This window comes from Erpetoichthys calabaricus, chromosome 2 (assembly GCF_900747795.2).
Source record: "Erpetoichthys calabaricus chromosome 2, fErpCal1.3, whole genome shotgun sequence".
In the NCBI taxonomy this organism is placed as follows: domain Eukaryota; kingdom Metazoa; phylum Chordata; class Cladistia; order Polypteriformes; family Polypteridae; genus Erpetoichthys; species Erpetoichthys calabaricus.
The window spans coordinates 175,211,115-175,232,838 of record NC_041395.2 but is presented as its reverse complement, the minus strand read 5'-3'; the positions used below and the strand labels follow the sequence as shown (position 1 = coordinate 175,232,838).

At 35.9% G+C, this 21,724-nt stretch overlaps 1 protein-coding gene across 1 annotated transcript in view; it reads right to left on the bottom strand.

The window, feature by feature from the left end:
* espnla (espin like a) overlaps positions 1–21,724 on the bottom strand; it is a 114,962-nt gene that overhangs the window by 45,592 nt on the left and 47,646 nt on the right. Inside the window, exon 5 of the mRNA XM_028793319.2 lies at positions 4,252–4,383. Within this exon, the coding sequence (XP_028649152.1) occupies positions 4,252–4,383 (132 nt within the window). The remainder of the gene's footprint in view (positions 1–4,251; positions 4,384–21,724) is intronic.

The window sequence follows — 21,724 nt, the reverse complement described above, 5'->3', positions numbered from 1 at the left end:
TGGGGAATGCACCGCAACACAAACGGCACCGAAAGGTATTGAATTTACTCAACTAATATGAAAAGGAAGTACCAATTTATACTAAACTGTATTGTGGATGGAACGTAAGTAAAACAGACAAGATGGACATTGACTGGCACATGACTGGAAGATGAAGAAAACACTGGAAGTAACAGCAATTATTGGCTCAATTGAAGGAAAGATTGTAAAGTACGTGGTGTGGGTGTTGGGAATATGTGAATCCCATTATACAGGAAATAGCAGTGTATGATGGGAATAATCAGATAATACAAAAGGAAAAGAAGGTACATTTGTCTAGAATGTTTGTTTTAAGTTATGTATTCCAAGTAAAAAAAAAAGTAATAAAAAACAAATAATAACATTTTCAAACTTGTTTAATTCAATTAAGGTACTGGGTGTAATGCAGGAAACAGACCTGTAAAGGAAGCAAGTCTTGGTCTCCACTGATATGTTTGTTATCTGTTCAACGGTCTCTGTCTGTTTTCTAATCAAGGACATCTGCACTGCTTTTCTTTTCAAATGAGACATTGACTCCAACCTAGAAAAGAACTTGATCCTAACTGACATTCTAAAACAAACAATTTAATTTGGGGTTCTCTTCTAGCCTTGTGTTATGTTTCAGGAAGAAGAGCAAGTCCATTCATGCACTCCAGTAAGTGAGCCTCCTCATAATGTGATGTTGCACGATGCCTCTGAGCTATGCATTCTGGCGGATGCTAGGCTTTGATTTAAAGCTAGAAATTATAATAGTAAGTGTGTTTTGCAAACACAAAGTGCCGCTTACTGAATGACACTTGTTTGCTAGCTGATATGGTCAAACAACAAGAAGCCGTTCCCGTTCAGTTATAGTACTGACAAAGCCAATTCATGGCTTTGTCAGTATTATGGCTTGGCTCTCTTGTGGTCTGTGTTGTTGATGTGTAGACATTGTTTACAGCTGTTCTCCAGGAAACAACTTTTCACCTGCTTGGAGTTTAGGTCAACTGTAAGTATAATAAGCTACTTTCAAACAAAAAACAAATGTACTGTAATTCTAGGGAAAATTGGTCTTGAATGGAAATAGGTTGCTCTCCAAACTGCTCATTACATTAAACCTGATGTACCATCTTGCTGGTCACACTAATTAAATCAACTGCATGTTTTGAAGGATTTACTACTGCAACTCAGTGACACATTGTTTGGGGTAACACAGGAGACCTAACAACAGAGCAAATAAATAGATAGATAAATGCCATTTGCATTTATGTATGGGACAAGGAAGAGATGCTTAAGGGCACTCAATATATGTTGAGGTGCACAAAATGTATAGTGATGTCACAGTCAAGATATTATATACAAGGAGCCTTGGGAATGCAATGGAATCTAAAAATGTAGCTCACGTGCAAAATATGGTAGATATGCAAGTTGGGTAGTTTTGTGTGATGATACATGAGATGTATAGAAATTTGCAAGTTGTGTGAGTACATGTTACAGATAAAGGGATGTGAACGTTTCATGTAAAGATCCACAGTGGTGGATAATTCATGCACTTTCATCTGGAGAAGTATGGAGATACCATGAATATAAAAGTATGAAAGAAGCTAGAAATATAGTGACTGACATTCATAATAATATTAACTATATATAGATGTTCTGTGTCCTTTGTGAACTGCAGGATAGTGTATTCTAATCCTTATTATAGCTGTATGCCACATTTTATGACACTTGTTACTATTAATGAAGCAACAGTTATGGACTCTACCATACTACTAATATAAAATGCACAGAATGAGCTCTATCAAAAAACTAACAATTTGTAATACTATGCAATCACTGTTGCTGAAGGAATATGTAGTGTGGAAGGAATGATTTAAACTTAAATCTGATGAAAATCTGGACTGGAGTACAGGTTAAGGGGTTGTCAGTTAAAATGATGAACTAAATAAGAGAGGACCTTTGCCAGATTGTGAAAAATGTTTACTAGTCAGGATTCTGTATCTTTGTACTAATTTATATTTATCACCATTACCCGCTGTACCAGAAAAGTATGTGAGGACTGTCCAGGATATGTATGACGGAGTGAGAACACTGGATAAAAACAGTGTTGACGTAACAGACAAAATCCCATTTAGAGTATGTCTGAACCAGGGATCCTCTTTAAGTCCCTACTTCTTTGATCTGGTTATAGATGTGTTGAGTTATGGGATAATAGACCAGTCCCCCTAGTGCATAGTTTTTGCTGATGACATTATGCTCTGTAGCACCAGAGAACAGGAAATGTAGAGAAAGGTGGAAGAATGGGGAAGGGCTTTGGAAGATAGAGGATTGAAGATAAATAGGAAGAAGATAGAATATGAGGTTTAATGATGATCAGGATTCAGAAGTTAGCCTGAAATGAGTGCACAAATTTTAATATCTAGGATCAATGGTGGAAAACTACATACAGAGATAACCCATAGGGTGCAGTGTGGACAGAACAATAGGAAGAAGGTATCAGGAGTATTGTGTGATCGAACAAGGTTAAAGGTAAAGCATTTAAGACAGTGGTAAGACCAACAATGATGTATGGAGATGAGACATGGACAGTAAAAGGCCTTGATGGATAAGGAGGTGGAGGACTGAGCTATTTGCAGACGTATGGTCAAGTACATTGACCCCTCATAGAAGTGGGAAAAGATGAAGAGGAACAAGTCCCTTTTCATGTCTATCTTCATAAAACAATCTTTATGAAAGATGTTTTTTATCAAAAATAATATCAATGGAGTGATAAATAATAGGAGAGTGTAAGGTAACAAAATAATAAACCCAAAAAACAAAACCTTTTTGCCTCATCATACTTTCATTCAGTTCCTACCTACTAGTGGTGTAGCTTGTCCACTTGCCCACTATTAAATGTTTCAAGGCAACAAATATCTGTCCTGCTTAACTCCCAAACTGTCACCTTCTCCTTCTTTCAGCTCCAGATCCAGCCACATACCTCCCCGCCCTTTCCCAGCTCACCTCCTGACTGTAAAATCAAAGGTTCTCTTGCCAAAGGAATGCTTTATACTCCATCCTGGAGCCAATTCTGCATAGAACTTCACAGACACTTCTAGGGTCAAGAATGCACCCCAATGGTCTTGTAGCCTCCTTCCCAGAACTACCTTCAGTGACCAAATCACTACCTGCACTAACGAACTGTAATATTTGTTAAAAGACCAGGCATCATTTGTCTCTCTGGTCTCAGATGCTCTTTCATATAAAACACAGAAGATTTTCTAAGTTTTATTTTACCAGCACTGGATGCTAATGCAGCAACAATACGTGCAATGCAGGATACAGACCTAGAGGAAAGACTGAAATCTACTCAAGTAGGGACTAAAACTTGACTAAGAACAAGCAGTAAACCTAACAATGTTTCCTTGGTGTCTGTGTGGAAATTAACAGCTTTAAAACAGAGGGCACTTCAAACTGTTGTTTCAGCTAGGGCTCCTGGCTCAAATTGTTGTTTTATTGCTTTTTTGTTCATGTTTGATGCATTTGCTTGTGTTATTATTATTATTTATGTTATTTGTGTGTTTTTTCATTACTTTTGTGCATTACTTAATTTCTATATGCATATGATTGATCAGTTATGTTCCATGTGTTTTGTGGATAATTTTCAAAAAGGCGAGACCCCCTAACTATCTCTATCAAGGGACTGCTTTCAACCCTATAAAGGCTGGAGAAACACATAGTTTCTTATGGTACATTGTATTTGCTGGGTGTTAGTAAATTCTCTGTGATATTTGCTGTGCTTTCTTCGATTAACTAGATTTTGCCCTCTTTTGCTTTTATTTTGACCTTTCTCAAGGCAACTTCTTCTGTGCCTTTTTTTGCTCCTCAGAGCTTTTTTTGTTACAGAGCATTTTGAAAATAAATCTGTTATTTTATAAAGTTTCTATGCTTGGCATACAAGATGAAGGGTGTGGCTTTTTTGCAGCAGGATTTAAAGTCACAATGTCACAACACCAACAAACTGTAGGCCATGCACTCTGATTTTATTCATTTCTATGTGAGAAAGTAACAAGTTTCACTAGGAAAGTATTTGAAAAATGTTAGTTGGCTAGTTCTGAACATCTGCGCCTTTTTAAAAAAAGTGTTAATTAAAACGAGGCATGCACTGGGTAAAGAAGTTCCTTAATTAAAATATACAGCACAAAAGACAAGATAAAAATATAAAATGACATATTTTTCTGTCATGTATTTCCCTACAAATAGAGATGTTCTTACCAGCTGTTCCACTCTCTTCAGGTAGTTGGCACACTCTGTATGCCCATTATATTCTGCCAAGTCTGCGGCGGTGTACCCATCGCGGTCCTGGATTTCAGGGTCTACATTATTCATTACCAAAATCTGACAGCACTGTGAAAATCAGAAAAACAGAGGTTAGGCTTTTTTTTTGTCTTTAAATTAGAATTATTCACAATGGTACTAAGTTGCTCATTTAAACAGTTTACTGCTTTCTAATATTAGACAGCCATCTAGTGGGAGGTACAGAACAAATGCAATTATTATGTGAATTTGGTAACATAGGATCTTTTTTATTGTCTACTGGACAAGTTTTATTAGTCTTACAAAGTTCCCCAGAACATTATAGCAAGTTTTGAGAAACTTCCGGTGTTGTTACACGTAAGTTGGAGAGAACTGTTGTCCCATTTCTTTTCTGTGTCTGGCTTTATGGTGCAAGGATAGTGGGGCTTGTTCTTTTGACCACAAAGCAGAAGGGGTTAAGAACAAAATAAGTAAACTTTTAACTTAAAAGAAGAGTATGTTTAGGAGAAAAGTATGATATTTTTTGATATAACAGAGCATCTCCCATCTCCCAGGCCCAAAACACAACTGCACAAAACCAGAATAATGTCTTTATTAGACAAAGTTTATTAATAAATTCTTCTTCTTCAGATACCTTACTTTTCTTTCCTCTTCATGCTAAGTAAGCTCTTGATACTCCTGTTCACTTAACTTTAAAACCCCTGGCTTTGTCATGGAGGCTGCTTTTAAAGATCAACCCAGGAGTATTTCCTGCTTGGATATACTTCTGGATCTATGTCAGAAAAAGTAATGGCACAGAGTGAGGCTGCATCCTTAAAGCTTCCCTCAGCAACTCTTGAGATCCTCTGCTGGGTTGTCTGCCCTAATTACAATCCTAGGCAATGAAAGCTGGAGCAGTGAGAGAAAGGTGCTGGGAGCCTGGAAAGGTACCATATATTACAGTACAGCATATGGCATTGGCATTTGAGAGAGAGAGAGAGAGAGAGAGAGAGAGAGAGAGACTAATGTTACAGAGCCACCCAGTGGTAAATAGCAAACACTTGCAATGTGCAGCAATTTGTACTTGGAGGTGTTGTTAATAAAAATGAGATCTTAACTAAAATGGTGTTTATTAACTACTGCCTTGATTATCCTGAAAAGGTTTTTCAGCTCATTCTCTTTGTCTATCTGTTTTCTTCTCAGCTTAATCCAATTCAAAGTTGCAGAGGGGCATAGCCTAGCACTACTGTATCAAGCAGCAATCATCTTTGGAGGGGCACAAGTCCCTCAGTCATAGAATTACTCTGACTAACAAATGGCTCAATTTGCAGTCATCAATAACAACCATACACATCCCTGGGATGTGGGAAAAAACTGGAGTACCCAGTGAAAAACCCACTCCCACAAACATTGACCATCTACAACGTGTTCAGAATCATTGCAAACTGTGACAGCACTCTGCTAAAGAAAAATGTGAAAATACAAATGTATGAACACAATCATGCTTGGTCTGCAACAAAACTTGTGATGACACTTGTTCTGACAGAAACTGTTTGGAAAATTTTCAAACTGCAGTCAGGGCTGAAGCTGTGGTAGGCTCAGAGGAGATAAAGCTCCCAGCTAGTCAGAACCCTGGCCTACTCAGTCAAGAAGAATTACTTGGTGCATCTCCATATTTTATTACATATTTCTGTTATTGAGAAACTCCTGATATCTAATGGTCCAGGAATTTTGAAAATTCCTTTACTGTTTAATCGCCATCCCTTAGCTAACATCTTTTATGTATGGTGTCCATTTTGTTAGTTTAGATATAATGAAGACACTCATTTTTTTACCTCTCCATTATTTATTTTTTCATATTCTTTTGCTCAGGATAGCTGGATAGGATGACCAAATGTTGTGTCACCATAGTCATTATGGACACTTCATTGTATACAGAAGACAAATATAATTTTGTATAATGGTATACAAATATCTAGTGAATTGCCAATTTACCACTGAAAACATATTTTTATTTACTGGAAGCAAATGTACTTTTTATAGAAAAAATATAAATTAAATAAAGAAATGTGACAAAGTAAAACATAACATGAGGAGAAACGCTATATACAAATGGAGAGAAAAACCAAAACCATATTTAAAAGAGAGTAAGCATTTATCATTGTGAACATTTCTCCTGCACACATTTGCCACCATGCACCTTGTGCTTTTGCCAGTGTGTTGCTGTAGCGTGGCCTGTGCTAATCATTTCCTTAATGATCTTGAGGCTGGTTGAAGATAAGGGGTAATGGATGATCCTGTGTCTGAAGTTTATGCTAAAAATAAGACTCATTTGCAAATGCAAAAAAAAAGTTTAAATATACTTTAGGTTTTCTTGACTCTCTTGATAGTGTTATCTGTTTCTTTATCAAGATGTTCACATGTCTATTTGGGCCTCAGTAGTGGCCAGATAAAGAAGAAAATAATTGCTACAAAACATTTTAATTACACATTCTGAAGTGTTACTAATAATGACAATTAAAATGCAGAATGTAATCTAAATTTTCAGATGCATTTTTTCAGCTGTGTCTGCAAACCACTGTAGCAGCTCAGTGTGTTCTGTACAATTTTTTTTTTATTTTATTGACTTTATTAAAATCAAATTACATTCCATACAAATACGTCAAGCTTTATAAGATTTTGTTTGAAACAAATCAACCCCCACCCATGAGAAAGAATGCTAGGCCAGCAGAGTAAAACTTTATGCTAGTAAAAATAAGTAAATAGATAAAGTAATAAATTAATAAAAATAAACAGTAAAAAAAAAGGGAATTGAATCTGCTTCCTCAATTAAAATGCTTATTCTAAAATGTTATTGATTAGATCCTGCCAGTTTTTGAAAAAGTTTTGCAAAGATCCTCTAAGTGAGAATTTGACTTTTCCCAATTTAAAATAGTATATAACATCAGTTACCCACTGAGTTAAAAGAGGTGGGCTAGGATTATTCCAATTGAGCAAGATAAGTCTGTGTGCCAATAGTGTAGTAAAGGCAATCACAGTTTGTTTGTCCTTCTCCACTTTAAGCCCATCTGGAAGAACACCAAACACACCTGTTAGTGGACCAGGAGGGATTGTGACACCAAGACTGTCTGAAAGGCATTTAAAGATTTTTGCCCAAAATTATGTTAATTTGGTACACACCCAAAACATGTGGCCCAGTGAGGCTGGACCTTGATTATAACGTTTGCAGGTTGAATCTTGCCCTGGAAACATTTTGGACAATTTTAAATGAGACAGATGTGTTCGATATATAATTTTAAATTGATTAATTGCATGCTTTACGCATATGGAGCTTGAGTGAATTCTGTGCATTGCTACCTTCCACTCCATTTCTGAGATGTTGAGTGAGAGATCCTTTTCCCACTGTACTCTTGGATCTTTGAAAGGGAGGGACTGAAAAATGGTTTTATATATTGCAGAAATGCTGTCTGAGTCCTGAAGACTGATCAATATTTTTTCAGGTTTAGAGGTAGGTGGGAGGTGAGGAAAATTGGACAGGTTTTGTTTAACAAAGTTTCGATATTACTGAAGGAAGCACTTTCTCAATCCTTCTAGCTAGGACTTTGGAGAGTATCTTAACACCATTATTCAGAAGTGAAATTGGTCTGTATGATGAACATTGTAATAAGTCATTATTTTGTTTAGGAAAGGTGGTAATTAAGTGCTTGGCGAAAAATTTTGAGGTAGAATTTCATTGTCTCTAGCTTCTGTAAATGTTGCTAATTAAAGGGGAGGTAGCCGAGTTGAGAATTTTTGTATAAAATTCGGCAGGGTAGCCATCAGGGCCTGCTGCTTTCCAATTCTGAAGTAAGTTTATAGCATCTAGTAATTCTGATAGTGCCAGAGGTTTATCCAATTCTTCTGCACTGAGAGTATCTATTTGTGGTATCTATATTGCATCCAGAAATGTATTAGATTGTGTCTTGTCTTCTTTAAACTCAGTAGAATATAAGGACTTATAGTATTCTTTAAATCTGTGAATTATATTTTTATGATAAATGATTTTATCTCTGTCTGTGTTGGTGATTGCTGGGATTGCATTGCAAACTTCCTGCTTGTGGATTTGTTGAGATAAGATCTTATTAGCTTTCTCTCCATGTTCAAAGTAATGATGTCTTGATTTAAAAATAAGTTGTTCAGTTTCTTTAATTGTTAAGAGGTTGAGTTCTGAATGCAGAGCCTGTCTTTTCCTATGAAGTGCTTCACTTGGACACCTGGCATGCTCTTGATCTATTCTAGTAATTTAACTGATTAGTTCTGATATCTTCTTGATTTCCAATTTATTTTTGTGGGACAGATATGAGATAATCTGCCCTCTTAAGAATCAGGATTTCCCAGAGTATTCCTGCAGAAACCTCTGAGGATGTATTTGTCTAGTTCTCATCTATACATATTAATAAAAGGCAAAGCCCTCACTGACTCACTGACTCACTGACTGACTGACTGACTGACTGATTGACTGACTGACTGACTGACTCACTCATCACTAATTCTCGAACTTCCCGTGTAGGTGGAAGGCTGAAATTTGGCAGGCTCATTCCTTACAGCTTACTTACAAAAGTTAGGCAGGTTTCATTTCGAAATTCTACGCGTAATGGTCATAACTGGAACATATTTTTTGTCCATACACTGTAATGGAGGAGGCGGAGTCACGTATCGCGTCATCACGCCTCCTACGTAATCACGTGAACTAAAAACAAGGAAGAGATTTACAGCACGAGTCAAACGCGGGAAAGAAGGTAAATGACGTTAATTTTTGACTGTCTTTTAATACTGTGTAAGCATACATATTAACACATGTGCAATTAAACGTGTGCATTTACGGGGTGATTTCTCAGGCTTAAAAGCTCGCCTTTTATCAAACGCGGGAACAAAGGTAACTGACGTTGTTCACTGTCTTTTAATACTGTGTAACCATACATATTAACACGTGCAATTAAACGTGTGCATTTACGGGGTGATTTCTCAGGCTTAAAAGCTCGCCTTTTACTAAAAAGGTAAATGCAAAACTATTTTCAATCAGTTTAATGAAACGCTCCCGTTAAGGATTGCAATAACATATTCGCGAGATAAAAGAACGAAGTAGGGGGAAATGACGGAAGAGCCGCAAACAGCGAAGAGCAAAAAATTAATTAAACAATTGAGAAGGGAGCGAGTGAAGCATACAAGCATGTTCATAAGGGAAACAAAGCACGGTGTAAAACGTAAGTTTAAATGAAGTTTATAGAAACGCTCCCGCTGCGGATTGCAATAACATATTCGCGAGATAAAAGTTTAATGAGAAGACACGCGGTATAAACGAACCACACGCCGTGGCGCAACGTTAGGGGCAACAGTTTCAACCATTCTATGATCTGCTTCTCGCAACTGAAAGACGGCACATGGCGGATGTTAGCCGACTTGCTGACCGCAACATTAGGGGCTTCAACTCTGGCGCTGACGCCACATCTCAGTGCCAACACTTTGCAGACTCTACTTAAAAGACACGCCCTCCTCACTGGACAGTTAAAAAGACCAATCAAACTAATGATGACATCAAGTATTACCCAATCAAAAGTAGGAAAGGAGGCATCTTCATAAAATGCGTGTGGGATGATTTGCATGAGACGCTGCTTTAAAAAAAATGATAAAAAAAATACGGGACAAATCCCGTCCAGTATTGATTCAAAACGGGACGCGCAATTTCATTCTCAAATGCGGCACGATTCCGTATTTTAAAGGACGGGTGGCAACCCTACAGTGCCAGGTAACCACCCATACAATCACATTGTGATTCAGACTAGGAATGCAATGAATGTAATTACCCCGATCTACATACAAGGCGAAAGTCTTGCAACATTCAAAGATGATGGTTTGGGATAAGTACACCATACAACATAAAAGAGCTTATGAAGCCTTGAACCGAAAAAAGCAACATCTCAGAGATCGTAAAAAAAAAAATAGGAGGTAATGTCGTTTTACTCGCTGTAGATTTTAGTCAAACATTACCAGTTATTCCACGAGGGAGACCAGCAGATGAACTCAACGCGTGTTTAAAATCCATGCTTCTCCCACGCTCGGTTATATGTCGCGTGTTCTCGGGTAGGTACACCAAAAAATGTATACATTTAAGCATGTAATGGGCAAACAAAAAATGAGGTATACCCGAAGGCACTGCAGTAGTACTTAATGTAACTTTACTTCTTAAATGTTAATGTTTTACTGTTTAATAATTTATACGCTTCTTATATGTTGTTCAAATTCTTTTATCAAAATACCAGTGACAGCGCAATGCACGATAACATGGAGTGAATACACCATACGCATCCGCCCACGGCCGCCCTGGTGTGCGCAGATAGGAGTTGATTCTACAATAAAATAAAATAAAGATTAAAAGAGTAATACAATCATCACCCATAAAGCGGATAGTAGACGTGACGTACTATATGTGTACCAGATTTCAAGTCAATAGGTGAAACGGTTTGCGAGCTACAGGTGATTTAAAATCCTGGACAGACACACAAATTGCCACGGTAGCAAATTACAGAAGAAGATTTTACTGTTTAATAATTTATATTTATATGAAATGTGCTTCTTATATATTACTTCATATTCTCATATGATAATGATGTTAATGTTTATATTAATTTCTATGTTATTGAAACTGCATGTATGTGTGTATATGTATGTATATATATATATATATATATATATATATATATATACTAGCAAAATACCCGCGCTTCGCAGCAGAGAAGTAGTGTGTTAAAGAGGTTATGAAAAAAAAGGAAACATTTTAAAAATAACGTAACATGATTGTCAATGTAATTGTGTTGTCATTGTTATAAGTGTTGCTGTCTTTTATATATATATATATATATATATATATATATATATATATATATATATATTATATATATAATATACACACACACATAAACATTTATATACATATACATATATATACATATCTACATATACACATATCTACATATATATACACACATACATAAACACACACATAAGACTTATTTACTGAAACGGGCTTTCACGAAAAAAGTTAGGGCTTTGCTACAGGATACACCCTCCACAAGTTAACCAAGTAAAAATAAAATATATATTTCTGTTTTATTTAAACCTTTTAAGTTCATATGCATAGCCCCATTTGGCTGTTTAATTTTTTTTTTCTTTCTTCAGTAATATTTAATCTCCTTAAAGAAAAAGAACATATCCATTTTACTTTTTTTGTATCTCTGTAGTAATATTTTAGTGTAAAAGAATAACCAGTATTTAAACCTTTTATGTTACTTTATACATTTATTTTACACAATGTTGAAAAATTAATAAGAAAGCTACATATTTTGGCAGCTGCTGCTTTCTTTTTCAATGAAATGAAAAAAGCTCTCCAAGAGAAAACGTCAATGAAGAAGAAACAGTTTGCACTATCTAAAAAGGAGAAACCCTCATTTATAAAAGTTTGCTGCAGATGACTTAACTGAAAATAAATGAATAGTTCCTATGTGTATAATACATATTTATCTATTTGACTTATGCCTTTATTCCACCAACTTACAACATCTGAAGTACAATTTGTTACATTACTTTTGTTTTTTGCAGCACAGGCAGGTGAAGTGACTTCCTCAGGGTCACACAGTGGTGTCAGTACCAGGATTTGAACTGACAAGCTCCGGATTTGCTGAAATATTACTGAAGAAAGAAAAAAAACGAAAACGGGCAAATGGGGCTATGCATACAAATGTCCATCCGTCCATTATCCAACCTGCCATATCCTAAATACAGGAGCCAATAAGTAGATATGTATATATACAGTATATATATATATATATATATATATATATATATATGTGAATGTATGTATGTATTTATCTATGTCTATATATATATATATGTAGATATGTAAATTTGTATATGTATATATATGTTTATGTGGATGTGTATATACGTATGTATATGTAGATATGTGTATATGTAGATATGTATATATATGTATATGTATATATATGTTTATGTGTGTGTGTGTGCATATTATATATATAAAAGACAGCAACACTCATAACAATGACAACACAATTACATTGACAATCATGTTACGTTATTTTTAAAATGTTTCCTTTTCTTTTTCATAACCTCTTTAACACACTACTTCTCCGCTGCGAAGCGCGGGTATTTTGCTATTTATCTCTTTATATAAAGGAGAGTTGGGATCCGAGAGACTGTGTTTGTGTGTTTGTGGAGGGATGGAGAGTTAAGGCAGGTGTTGGAGTCACGTGATCATCTCCCCTCCCATTCACCTCATTTCATTCACTTCATTTTGCTCGAGCTGAGCTCCGCAGTTGGCGCGGTCCTGCTGTTCTTGATTTGCTTTTCACATGGCCAAGTATATGTTGCATGCTCATGAGTAAGCTCAGCGCACAACTTGGTCATATTACAACCGGAGGGGCGAACTGACAACATGGTATACAAACAGATCCTTAACAAATAATTATTGGTATAATTTCCCTCAGTTTATTATATAAAATTTTAAAGCAGTACTTCGCCGCTGCGAAGCGCGGGTATTTTGCTCTATATATATGTGTGTGAATGTATGTATGTATATATGTATGTCTATATTTATATCTATATCTATATATATATATATATATATATATATATATTTATATATATATATATATGTGTAGATATGTAAATTTGTATATGTGTATGTATATATATATATATATATATATATATATATGTATATGTATATGTATATGTATATATATATATATATATATATATATATATATATATATATATATATATATATATATATAATGTATATATATGTATATATGTATATGTGGATGTGTATATGTATATATATGTATATGTAGATATGTGTATATGTAGATATGTATATATATGTATATATGTTTATGTATATATATGGTTAAATAACTTCTTTAACACACTACTTCTCCGCTGCAAAGCGCGGGTATTTTGCTATATATATATAAAAGACAGCAACACTTATAACAATGACAACACAATTACATTGACAATCATGTTACGTTATTTTTAAAATGTTTCCTTTTTTTTTCATAACCTCTTTAACACACTACTTCTCCGCTGCGAAGCGCGGGTATTTTGCTAGTCTGCTAATAAAAGTGGGTTAAGAGGCCACCTGCGAGATGAGTATGTGGGGCATAATGATTTTAGCTCCAAGATCATCGATTTTAGGATACTCAGATAAATGATTTGACAGAACCAAGCAAACAAGAGCTTCTCTCAGGGATTTACAGGCCTTTATTGTAGTAATTCTCATATCTTTGTTAGTGAACTACCTGTGTTCCCAAAGGTATGTCAGGTTTGCTTGCAAGGTGGCTATCATTGTATCTTACAAAAGGAACATTTGATTTGACCACATACAGTACATTAGTCTACTACACACTCATTTTTTTACTGCCTGACCTCCTCACTCATCAACGCACTTTGCTCATGTTTGGGCCATGGAGAACGACTTTAAAACAAAAACCATGGAACCTTTTACCTGAAATTCTTGTGAATGATAGAAAAGTAACTTCTATGCCACCTTGCTGATCACATTTAGTGATTACTCTCTCCATCTTATTATTTTTTTTGACATTTACTTAAAGTGATTGTTTGCTATCTATTCAGACAATCCACCTTATTGTGAAGGAGCACTATGAGTTTGCATGGAGGACTCACCCTTGGCAAAGACAATCCCTGAATTCTAAGTGGACTATATATTTACCACCTCTACTGCTGTATCAATGTGATTAACTGTCTGTTGTTACACAATCTTCAAGGCCAATGCGTTTTAAGGATCACTGTCTGAAAACCAGCAAATCCAACATTTGATCAGAACAATAGTATTCTGTGTTAATTGTAACATGGAATTGTAAATGTTGGCCATCTGTGATGCACAGTATCCTTGTATTTAACAAATGTTTATTGCACCTGGTGGTGCATGATGTTGCTGCAGGAAGTAAAGTAGTATGCCTCGGAGAGAATCAATTTCCTTCTCCTGAACTCCTAAAAAGTGATGCAGATGCTTACACAGTTCACTCATCTTGCCTTGAGAGAGCACAAAGACTGCTTGTACAATTTTGTTTATGCCCAAGCTTTCATTTGGGTTATTGCTGCCTGGAGTGGAGAACACAGGCGCAAGACCACATAATGGTCAGGGTGGTACTGGTCCACCTAGACAGAGAATTGGCTCACCCAATCAAAGCTGAGAAAATTTTATGGTTAAGACTTAAAGCGGAGAAAAAAAAGTGTGCTGTGGGAAGAATGAAACATGAATCGTATACATTTCTTGCACTTTTCAGAAAAGTGTTGTCATTAAATTCACATAATCGAGTAAACATCAGTGATGACCTCAGAACAAAATACAAGCAAGTTACAATGTATTAGTTACAAAAATTTAACAGCTAATATCAGTTAGTCAGAAATTCCAAAAATAAGAGAGTCTTCAAACACCTCTTAAAACATTGAGGGAATCAGCAGTTTGGATGGAGGTGGGCAGCTTATTACACAGGATAGAAACTACATATGAAAAGAGTTTGATTGAGATGTATTGCCACACAGAGGTGGCATCACCAGACATTGTTTATCAGCAGACCTAAATGGTTGAGAAGGAGCACATGCCCTCACAAATGTCTCCATATGTGTAGGTGCTGACCATTTGATTACTCTATAGGCAGGCATTGAGTAGGTGAACTTAACATGTGCTGTTATGATGAGCCAAAGCAGTATGTTCTAAAAAGAAATCACAAATACTCTCATATGATTGGTTAGGGTCCTTGCACAACTACATTTATTAGCCACATTCTTTGCCGTTCTTGACTATCTTTTTCACCCAGTTCAAATTTTGAAAACACATAATTTAGCAAAGACTGTAGCTACAAGTGATGGGTAGTAGTGCCTATAGTTACTTCCGGTTTGAGTGAACGCTGGCGGGACTGGTCGCTGCTGCTCGCCGGTAACTAGACTATTGATTTTTGCTATGACTGGTAATTTTGATGGCATTTTTTGCCGTTATTGCTAATATCTCTGCGTGGCTGAGTATGCTGTGTATGCATTTAGCTTCAGCCTAACCCCTGTTTTGTTTCGAAACTTACCTGGTTTGTTCTCTGGACGCCTGAGCTGCCTGTGGCCTCACCTACTATGTGGACTGGTAGGATATTCACCTGGTTAATGTTTGTTTGGTGTCTTCTGTCACTCACTATCCAACCTCGATGGGCCTCCTCCAGTACTCAGCTGCTGAGCTTCTTTGGCTGCATTTCCTCCAGTCTGTGCCTCTGCTGTCTCTGCTGCATTTCGACCTGGATGTCATATTTCTCCCTCGTCGGAGATACATCCATCATGGGTCCCACCAGAAATTCCGAATGGACGCCTCAAAAGGAATTAATTCTGTCTGGTCCAACTCTCGGCACCCTCCACGTATCACAGATAGGAATGCTGACCACAGCATGTTGGCCAGCTTAGCTCAGTCGACTAACAACACTGTCAAATGCGACAGCAACATTGTCTGTTTTGGTCTACTTAACATCTGCTCACTCATGAGCAAGGGACATCTCATTCAGGATCTCCTCATTGACCGTAAGTTTGACTTTCTCTGTTTAACCGAGACTTTGCAGCAACCTCAAGACTTTTCTCATCTTAATGAATCCACCCCCCAGGGTTTGTTTACACTTGTCAACCCCGTCCCTCTGGCCGTGAAGGAGGTGTTGCGATAATTTATCGCGAGAAGTGGAAAGTCCTGCCGTTGCCTGCTCCTGCTGTTAGCTCTTTTGAATCAACTGTGTGTCAATTCTCTGGGCCTATTCCTACTATCATTGCAACTGTCTACCGCCATCCTAAATCAAACAATGATTTTTTGAACGATCTTGCTACCTTTCTTACCCATTTATCTACAATTACTTCAAATATAATTCTGCTGGGGGATTTTAATATACTGTACATCTGGACAATATCAATATCCCTCTCACTAGGAGACTTTTTATCTTGCCTGGAGAGTTTTGGATACCAGCAGCACACTGATGTTCCTACCCATTGTAAAGGACATATCTTGGACCTGATCTGCTGCTCTGGTGTTGTTCCTCTCGATCTTACAGCAGATGAACTCACAATAACTGATCATTTTCCCCTTTCATTCAACGCTAAACTTACTTTTTCTATTACTAAGCTCCCCTGTCTCATATCTTTTTGTAATATTAAGAATATTAACTTGAATTTTCTGTCTTCTAGAATTGATTCCCAAATGGACTTTTATAATTTATCCACTCCCGTAGAATTGGTCTCATATTATAACACTTGTCTCAATGGTACTCTTAATTCTCTTGCTCCGCTAAAAACCAGATCTGTTTCTCTTTCTTTTTCTGCCCCCTGGTTTATGCCTGAACTTCGGCTTCTGAAAGCTAAGGGCAGGCAACTTGAAAGGTTATATAAAAAATCTGGACTCTTTGTCCACAAAGAGATGCATAAAAATCATGTACTCTATTACAAGGATTGTATAGCCCAAACCAAATCTAACTATTACACTTAGTTAATTACTTGTAATACAGGTAACACCAAGTCTTTGTTTTCATTACTTAATAATGTTACACAACTTCCAGACTCTTTACCATCTCACCTTTACTCAACTGCTTTCTGTAATTCTCTTATGTCCTTTTTTAATGAGAAAATCTAGAGGATACATCAGCACCTCGGTCCAGATTCTCTCTGTATTTCTTCTGAACTACACTCGCCTATTCACTCTTTTTCTTCTTTCCAGCTTCCCACTTCCTCAGAAATCTCAGATCTCATCTTCAAATCTAAATCATCTACTTGTCAGCTGGACCCTCTCCCTACAGTTCTGGTTAAAGCCTGCCTCCCCTCTTTGGTCCCTCTCATTTCTGCCATCATTCACTCTTCTCTTACTACTGGCATTATTCCCTCATCTTTAAAAACTGCTGCAATAACCCCAATACTGAAAAAACCTGGTGCTGATCCTACTAACTTCAATAATTTTCGCCCTATTTCTAATTTGCCATTTATCTCCAAAATTCTTGAAAAAATAGTAGCTATCCATCTTCACTCCCACTTATCTCATAATAATCTATATGAAAAGTTACAGTCTGGTTTTTTCCCCCTTCACAGTACAGAAACGGCACTTGTTAAAATTACCAATGACCTTCTTATGGCTGCTGACTCCAGTCTAATTACTATTCTCATCATCCTTGATCTGAGTGCAGCCTTTGATACTATTTGTCATACCACTCTCCTTACTAGATTATCTTTGATTGGAATTACCCACACTCCACTTGATAGGTTTAGATCCTACCTTTCAGGCCGCACTCAGTTCATTCAGCTTAAAACCTTCACATCCCAATCCACCGCTGTTACTTCAGGTGTGCCCCAGGGCTCTGTCCTTTTTTTTTTTTTATTATTTACCTTCTTCCCCTTGACAATATTTTTCAGAAATATAACATTAATTTTCACTGTTATGCTGATGACACCCAGCTCTACCTTGCTAGTAAACCCACCTCTTCCGTTCCACCATCTTCGCTTACTGACTGCATTGCTGAAATTAAATCCTGGTTTTCTTCGAATTTTCTTAAATTAAATAGTGACAAAACTGAGGTTCTCCTCATTGGCTCAAAATCACCATTATCCAAAGCCAATAATCTTTCTCTTATTATTGATAACTCCATTGTTTCCCCATCACAGAGTCTGGGTGTCATCCTCGACAGTACTCTATCTTTCCAATCTTACATTAATAACATCACCTGGTCTACTTACTTCCACCTACGTAATATTAATTGCATCCGCCCCTCCCTCACTCCCCATACCACTGCCATTCTTGTTCACAGTCTTGGTACTTCTCGTCTGGACTACTGCAATTCACTCCTCTTTGGTCTCTCTAATAAATCTCTCCATAAGCTTCAGCTAGTCCAGAATTCTGCAGCACGCATCATTACTCGAACCTCATCTATTCACCATATTAGTCCAGTCTTGCAGCAGCTTCATTGGCTCCCAATTAAGTTTCAAATTGATTTTAAAATTCTGCTATTAACATTTAAGGCCATTCATAACCTTGCCCCTCCATATCTGTCCAACCTTCTTCATGTTGCCATTCCCTCCCGTAACCTTAGATCCTCTTCCTCCATCCATCTGACCATCCCTCTCGCCTGTCTAACCACCATGGGGAGCACAGCATTCAGCTGTTCTGCTCCCAAGCTCTGGATTTCATTCCCTACCAAGCTTAGAAATATCAAATCATTTTCATCCTTCAAATGTAAACTTAAAACGCATCTGTTTAAAATGTTTTTTTCTTTATAATTACAGTGGCTTTGTTTGGTTTTAATTTTTATATTTTTTTATGTTTTAAGTTGTTTATAATGTGCCTTTTATTTATTTATTTATTGTTTGTTCGGTGTCTTTGAGTTCTCAGAAAGGCACCTTGTATAAATAAAATGTATTATTATTATTATTATTAAATAATATTAGCTACATAACACCTAAATGCGATTATGGCCAAGATGCCTTTAATTACTCCCTGGACATGCATATTATAACTGCTTTAAAATTTATTTAAAATAACACTGGTGTCAACACATCAGAACAAATACTGTATAGTTGTTTCATATAAGCTGCCTAATGGTTTTCAAGGAAAAATGACATATTCAGAATTCATAGGCATACCATAAATACAATTCAGAAGCACAATTTACATTTTTAGGAATATGTTTTCCCCAACTTACCTGAGTTTTCATTATGATAAAAAACAACTCAGGATGTATACACAGAACAGCTCTTTCCCCATACTTTAGGCTGAAAAGGAAGTGGACAAATCTGGAACACATTTTTGTGTATCATTATTTTCTGCATATGATCATGAAAGACACCAAAAGCATATCTGTTTTCAGGTTCAGGACACATGTTAGTTGTCAGGAGTGCATTAGGACTCTATTCTTTTTTTGTTTCATTTTCCCTATTTGTTGTCTTTGTTTTTTCTAACTACTTCCACCTTTTAGTATTTTGATTTAAGGTTAACAATTTTCTTAGTATTTATATACAGTAATGTGGACTGATACTACCTTGGATAACAGAAAACTCAGATAAAACATTTGTCAGGGTGGTCCAACCATTTGATAACTTCCAGTTTCACTTGTAAACATATACAACACACATCCTTTTCCCTCTCACTAAATCTTCAAGATAGATAGATAGATAGATAGATAGATAGATAGATAGATAGATAGATAGATAGATAGATAGATAGATAGATAGATAGATAGATAGATAGATAGATAGATAGAATCTATTTGTCCCCAGGGGAAAGTTTGTCTTTTTATAGAAGCTCTTTAAATAAATACATACATAAATAGGTAAATAAGTAAGTAAATAAATAAATATACACAAACACTTTGGTCTGAACACACACTGGAATGACTATAATGCAAGAAAATTCATAAAAAAGAAAATGTCTAACTTGGCAGTCCAACTTAGGCAGACGCATTACTGTCGGTATAAAGGAGCTCCAGTAGTGTTTCTTGACACACTGCTGATGAGTAATTCTTTGGCTGAAAGTACTCAGTGTTGAAGTGTCAGAGAAAGGATGTGCAGCATTGTTCACATGAAATTTTGTTTTATTTCTCTCCTTTGCAACAACCTCCACGGGGTCCATTGTGTGTCCTATAACTTAGCCTGCCATTTAAATTAGCTTGTTCATTTAAAAAGTCTTTTTATAATAGGTTTCACAAATTGCAACTATGACGAAAAATCTGAAATGAAGCGAGGAGACTACATTTTTTTTATCAAAGCAAGGTATTTTTTTAAAAAAGCCAATGCTATTGTCTCCTTATATATTTTTATTAGTTTCACAATACCAATCAACACTCAGTGTTACCTGCTTTTTGCAGCATGATGTGTGCTGCAGAATAAGAAAAATATTGACAAAATGAAAAAACAAAAATCCCTGCAAATTATACGATAGACCTAATCCATGATGAAACAGAATGAATTACAATTTTTTCTATAGCGAACCGGAGTAACTGTTTAGATGGAAGAAACAGGATGATTGATGACAACGTGCTTGAGTGAGTAAAATTAATTAGTAACTTTTATTGTTCTTATAGGGAGTAGAGTCATTTATTCAAGTAGAACTAAACTTGATGTTTTTACTTGACATTGTTTTGGAAAAATTAAGTGGATAGAACTGGTGAGTTTTGTTTGTCCTTAATGCCTGTTCTCGACTAAATATTTCTAATGTTCTTATTCAAATTCATTTTGTGATGAGGCAGCTATAATTTTAGTGTTTGATACCAACACAGAATCAAGATTTGTAGCAATTTTAAATCGATTTTGGACAAATGAAGTTTGAATTATCTTTATAACATTACCAAATATCACTACTGATCAAACAATCCCCCAGGCCCCACCTACTGCAGATGCTTTCTGTGGTCTGATATCCATGATACTTGGTCTTTAAAACTTTGGTTTAGTTTCTATTTCATGTTTATTTTCTTGTTTCCTTTGTTCTGTTTTTTCTGATTCTGTTATTTTCTTAATATAAATTTTTACATCTCCTTAGTTAATTTTGTGCTTCACTCATTTTATTTTACTTAATATCTTAATAAAATCAAATTCATTATAAATTATTTCAAGTTACATAATTTTGGAGACATATGTGGCCTCTTCTTTCTTCCTCTAAACTAACTACAACCTTAGTAAGATCAGATATAGGTTTAACCGGTTAAACTGTCTTATCTCATTGTGAAATGCCTGGATTACAACCATTGCTGAAGATTACCCTTTACAGATTCAGGAGAAGCCAAAATTATTTTATTGTATTACATTGAGAATTAGGATAACTAAGAATAAAATACCGCCAAGTATTAAGGCAATAGAAAATGTAGAGGTTCTGGGATTGAATCATGCTTAAACCACATGAAGAAACTGTGGAATAATGTATTATTTTATGTGTTTTATAGTCAAAGTTTAGCTTAGAAGTAACGCACGCAACAGTTATGTCAAGAAAGAGGTGCATTATTGTATAGTTTTTATTTTTAAAATTGTTCACCATTTCTACTTTCTATCAGTCTGTAAGTGCAGTCCATACTTGTTGTCTAAACTTGTTTACCAAACAAGATTGTTTTTATGCTTTTATTATATTTACTTATACTGAAAGTTAGAATAGACTTCTTATCACATATACAGCCTTGCCTCTGTTTTTTGCTACTATTATTTCTTGTTTTGCGAGAACTGCTTTAATCAGAGTACACATTTGGTTTTTGGTGCTCCATATATGTGTTATACACATGTGCTGATTGTCTCATACTTCTTCCACTACAAAACCCGTCTTTTATCAGTTAAGTATGCTTTGGGTTCAGAATTATTCTCAGGAATCTATTTGCGAGACAGAATA